General features: G+C 31.5%; 1 protein-coding gene across 1 annotated transcript in view; it reads left to right on the top strand.

Annotated features, from left to right (window-relative positions):
- Window positions 1-4,593: 4,593 nt before the first annotated feature.
- The window catches only part of LOC111630437 (LIM domain-containing protein jub-like), a 25,780-nt gene continuing 24,818 nt past the window's right edge, over window positions 4,594-5,555 (top strand). Inside the window, exon 1 of the mRNA XM_023374539.1 lies at window positions 4,594-4,698. Coding sequence (XP_023230307.1) covers window positions 4,653-4,698 — 46 coding nt within the window. The 5' untranslated portion in view covers window positions 4,594-4,652. The remainder of the gene's footprint in view (window positions 4,699-5,555) is intronic.

The following is a 5,555-nucleotide window of genomic DNA, read 5'->3' as shown; positions in this document are numbered from 1 at the left end:
AAAAGATATTTCATGTAAAAAGTAATACTGCCACAAGGTGGCCTGCTAGTCATATGACTATAGTAACCAGTGGTACGCTTAACTGGGGGAAAGAAGAGGGGGAGGAGAGGTCATCCCAATGGTTTGCAAAAAGAGGAAATTGCATGATTTTGAAAGACAAATATGTCAATTTTAGTATTGTTGTAAATGTATAAAGAAAAATTTTAAAGTGTTTAGATTTTATAACAATGAAAAACAAATAATTAGGTACGTACTTCATTGTAATTTTGTCATGTAAATCCATAAAAAATAAGGTTTTAAAATATTTTAGATAATATAAACCGTATGTTTTCTTAGATTAAAGTGTGTTAAGAGCCAAGAAATTTTTGTAATTCCATAACAACCAGTAAGCATAAGCGATGAAACCTGTGGTTTTTAATATCTTGATAACTCGTAAATTAAAAAAGTTGGCTGAAGAGGGGCAATAAATGCCCGAAACGTGTGTAATATCAACACGTATCAACTAAATAAAAACTTGATGATAAAAATTGCCAAGTGCCTGAAAATAAATACGATAATAATTTGTGTTTGAATTACTACTAATAACTACTAGCACGGTTTCAAAGTACCTTGATTTATTTTTGTTATACTTACTCAAAGTGTCTGAAAAAGTGTTTTTGATATAAACATTTTACGTATTCGCTGTTTATATGGATTAATTTAGACAAAGAGAAATTAAATAGTTAAGAGATATTAAAAATCTGATTTGTCTTTGCCCGTTCTAGTGGAGGCGTACTCGAGTCTGTTTTATTCTATGGAACTGACAAGCCAAATTTTTTTTAATAATAACTCAAAGAATCGAATAATTAAAACATATACAGGAATCCCTTACCAACTGTGGGGATTACCTCCCAAAAACATTGGCAAAACCGTGGTTGCCAAAAAAAAAAGTTTCTGCGGACAGATAATAAGCGGCTAATACTTATTTATTAATAACTTTTGTGCTCATACGACTCCCAAATCTAAGTGGACGTTCTTGTCCAATTGTACTGATTGGAAGCTTAACACGAAAGATTCACATACATTATATCCTCTGCCGGTAGGGGATCCAGAAATCTTTAAAGGGGTGGTGCAGAAAGGAAATAATACAGCATGTCTTACAATTTTGTTTTTACTTCCAGAAGCTTTACTCGGGAAAAGTCTTAGAATAGGATGCAACTGCCTACTGAGCACCGCTTAAATCCGCCCTTCCCCTTGCAGCCTATTATACTATACTTAGCCCCGAGAATCGGTCGTGACCGAAACTAGGATCTATCTGAGCAATTCTATTTCTAGGCTAAACGCCTTGCTATCATCATCTGCGTTGTATGCTAAATCGTCCTTCGCATCGAGTACCGTTGAATTAGCTTTAAAATCACAATCATTATGCTAATTTGTTTTCTTTCAAAATTTAATTTTATTTGAGACATGGAGTAATCTCTCTCTTACCAACCGCCATAGAAATCAAATGAGAATTATTTCAACATATTTTGCGCACAACGTAAGTGTCTTGAAATCTCGGCCCTGATTCATAAACACTTCGTATGGTAACTTACGACGAAATTCATATAAGTTGCCAGATGCAAAAAGGGTCGTATTCACAAAGCACATCGTAGGTTACGTTATTGTAAAAAGTCTGGTAAGTACTATGATATCTAAGAGCTCTCGTAAGTCTATGTACTAGTGGTCGAGTATAACGGTTCTATCTGTCGTGACTTTAATTTTGTTATGGTAGCGCAACAGATACGTCTCAACTGAGATGGAGGCATTGGGCATTCCGCCACGAGGTGTGCTATCGTCTCATGTAAACCTCGTGAGCTCTTTTATAATATAGAATAAAGTTGTACCCATAGTTAGATGCTTAGATCTATTGTGTATATACAAATTTGTTGGGATTGTCACCTGTGGACATTTTAAACTGTTTTACATATTTGTGCAGAGGCATAGCCTCTAAAGAAAGGTTGTCTCTGCAATGGAAATAGTTGTTCCTGGTGATTGGACATGGCAAGCAAAATTGGACTCGTATCCAGATGTATTTTACTTTTTATTAAATAAAATTAATATATTACAACAAATAAGTTATATTAAATACATATTTTAATAATTGAAGCACAGTGAGTGAAATGAGCAAGCTTACTTGGTAGTGACTTGAATTGAAAAATTGCTGAAACATGCTTTAGAAAGTAATGACGAATTTGAACAAAATTTTATGCAGTAATAGAAGTAATAAAATGGCATGTTGGACAGAGGTCAAATTGCAAAATTTGACTTAGAATGGGAAGTAATGGAATAAAAGATCCTCCCCATGTTAAAGTCAATTGAAAAATTTTGCGTTGTAAATATAAAAACAAACAAGCACACACTGCCCAATACTCAAAATGCAGCAATGCCATATTATTTAAAGCATTCTTGCCTATCAATCTTTTTAACATTTTTTTTTTTTTTTTTTTGAAAAATTGACCATATATAACTTGCAAGGTTGCACAACTTTTATTATGCAAGTTAAGGAAGTATTAAACAAAGGTAAGAATTTACTGTTGAAGTAAGTGACAAGTTGCTTTAATTTAGCATCTCCCTCATGATCTAATGTGAGATTGCAAGCCAATGGCCAGTGCTGTACTTCACTTAGGGACAAAATTTTCCTAGTGTAGTTCTTACTCAATTAATAATAATTTTTAATATTATAGAAATAAAGATAATTATAAGTTTTTCTGCAAACATCCTTCTTGTTTGNATCAATAAAATGAAAAGGACTTTACATGTAAAGTTGCTGTAACAGTATAACAACAGAACAAATGTCTAGATACGAAATTAGGATATGATAAACAAGATAAATTTTGAGTTGGTCTAGGAGGAACTTGGATAAAAATATTATATGGAGAAAGTAACCCATTAAAATACTGATAAAATAATAACTGCTTGAAATAATTAATGTATGCAAAGAATTTTAGGAATCCAAATTTTATTTATGCCACCTTATTTGAGTCAGTGTAAAGTAGATGACCTAACTTGTTAAGCAAAAGATCAACCTTGCAAAATGCATTTAAAATCTTGTTAAGAAGTAATTGAGCTGCTTGGCAGACAACAGTTGACCAGGTATTGAAAATTAGTGAAGACACATTCCAAAATTGAATGAAGAAATCAAGTTACAGTGATGTTGCAAGATTCCCTTTCTGATAGCTAAATTTTTCACTAGTTTATCAGCATGCTGTTTAAATGTCAATTCCTCATCAAAATCTCTTTCCGGTCACTGTAAGAATAAACATAATTAATCTGCTGCCCACAAATGTAAAAGGTGCAATGATTTTGACTTCTTAAAACTGAATAGCACATACTCTTTTTGATAAATTAATTTTAAGGTTGAAAGACTTGAGGGAGCAACTATAGTATTGAGATAAGCCTGTAGAATTTCAGAATCAGAGTTGATGATTTTTAGTTTGTCAGTATAAGCTATAATTTTAGAATAAACACTAGGAATTGCAAGATCTAAATAAGCAATAAAAAGAAGGTTACTTCAGACAGATACGTGAGAAATTCATACGCTAATGAGAAATTGCAAAAAGAAAAGTTTTATAGTTTAACTTTGCAGTAACATAGTAAAAAATAATTATTTAACCAAGCTGTGTAGTAGGATGAACTTTAAAATTGTTTTTTAAAAAGTCTAATAAGAAGGAAAGTATAACTGAATTGAATGTCCTAGCATTGTCAATATACAGTCGACCCCCCTATAAGATCATTGATTTTTCCGTTTTATCTGAATTACATGTTGTACGAGTCACTTAGATTTTACAAATGCGTGTGCCGGGCTGTGAACGGCTCACATATTTGTAAAATCTAAGTGACTCGTACAACATGTAATTCAGATAAAACGGAAAAATCAATGATCTTATAGGGGGGTCGACTGTATACAATGTAGGTAGGTTTTTCTCAGAATTCATAACTATTTCATCTTAAATAGAAACTAAATTGGTAACAATAAATTGAAGCTCTATGCCACAGTGTTGAATAGAATTTAGTCTAGTTGCAACTAGATGGTAAGTGTAAAATTCATAAATACAGAGTTCAAAGATTTTCACTGTAGCTGTGGACAAAGATATGGGTCTGTACAATGAAGAATTCTCTTTAGGACAAGAAAAGAGATAGCACTGTGATCAACACTGTGTATTGGGAATGGTTCAATAAAATGCAATACTAGAAATTATTTATCAAAATTTATTTCCTTCAAAGTAATAATTTTTGACTTAAATAACATTGTTTTTAAAATGTTTGTTTCAGAATATATGAATTGGAACGAAGAATAAAAACACCTGACAAATATCAATTTCCAAGTTTTGAAACAGTTCATTGGTTTGCTGCTCCTCAGCTTTTAGAACTCTTAAAGAGTATATTCTCATTATGTATATAAAAANAAATCTTCATTCTCTGGCAATACAGCTGGGACTGTGACACCACTGGTAGGCTCACCTACACTTTCATCCCCAAGGTTGACACTACTGTAATTCTTTGCCTTGTTTATAATGTTAATTTTGATCTTATTGTTTTATCAATATAATAACAATCTATTAATACAATTTTTAGGTATTTGTCATACTTGTGGAGAAAAAGTAACTGGTGTTGGTCAAGCATGTCAAGCTATGGGAAATCTATACCATACTAATTGTTTTATATGTTGCTCTTGTGGTAAGATAATTTTAATAATTTCATAATTAATTGTAAAAAATATATATTTTAGTGATATTAATAGTATTATTAGTGTTTATTTTCAAAATTATAGTCATTACTTTTTATTGAAATTTTTAAAAGTAATTTCACAATAAAAGTATTTTCAAAATATATTAAGAGTAGAATGAGTTAATTTAAATAATTAATCAGTTTAGTCCAACATAAAATTAAATACATGAATTTAAATATACAGATATAAATCAAAATAATCATATTTAATTCAAATTTGATTACTAGTTATGTACTGTATGTTGGTACTTTTTACAAGAACAAAATTTTCCAATTAATACTTTTAAAAAAACAATACTAATTCTTATATCATCAGGATATTTTAAGGTGTAAGGCAGGGGTCGGCAACCTGCAGCTCGCGAGCCACATGCGGCTCTTTGGATGTGAAGTTGCGGCTCTAGTTCCATACACAAATATTTATTTTATCAAAAAAAAAATTTAAAAATCGTTCTGAATCGATTAATGAGGATTAGGTACTGATTCTTTCTCTCAGCCACTTGTACTCGCTTTTCACTGCACCCCTCCCCTGTGACACGCGTCGTCACTGTCGTCAGTCCGTCTGAAGCTCTCGAATGACGCCGTCGTCGGATGTTTCTATTATCTAATTTGTTGTGAAAAATACTACTTATATATGAATAAATAGATATTTTTTCTTATAAATAAATAGATTAGTTTTTATCAAAAAACTTTATTTATGCGAGTACTATTTATTGTTGGCAAGAAAAAATTTTGTGGCTCTTTAAAAACTTTGAAATTTTGTAAATTGTAATTTTGGCTCTTCCGACTCAAAAGGTTGCCGACCCCTG

This window comes from Centruroides sculpturatus, unplaced genomic scaffold, assembly GCF_000671375.1.
Source record: "Centruroides sculpturatus isolate CEXI.00-Female unplaced genomic scaffold, Cexi_2.0 scaffold383, whole genome shotgun sequence".
In the NCBI taxonomy this organism is placed as follows: Eukaryota; Metazoa; Arthropoda; class Arachnida; order Scorpiones; family Buthidae; genus Centruroides; species Centruroides sculpturatus.
Note: the sequence above shows the minus strand (reverse complement) of the source record. Positions and strands in the feature narration are given on the sequence as shown.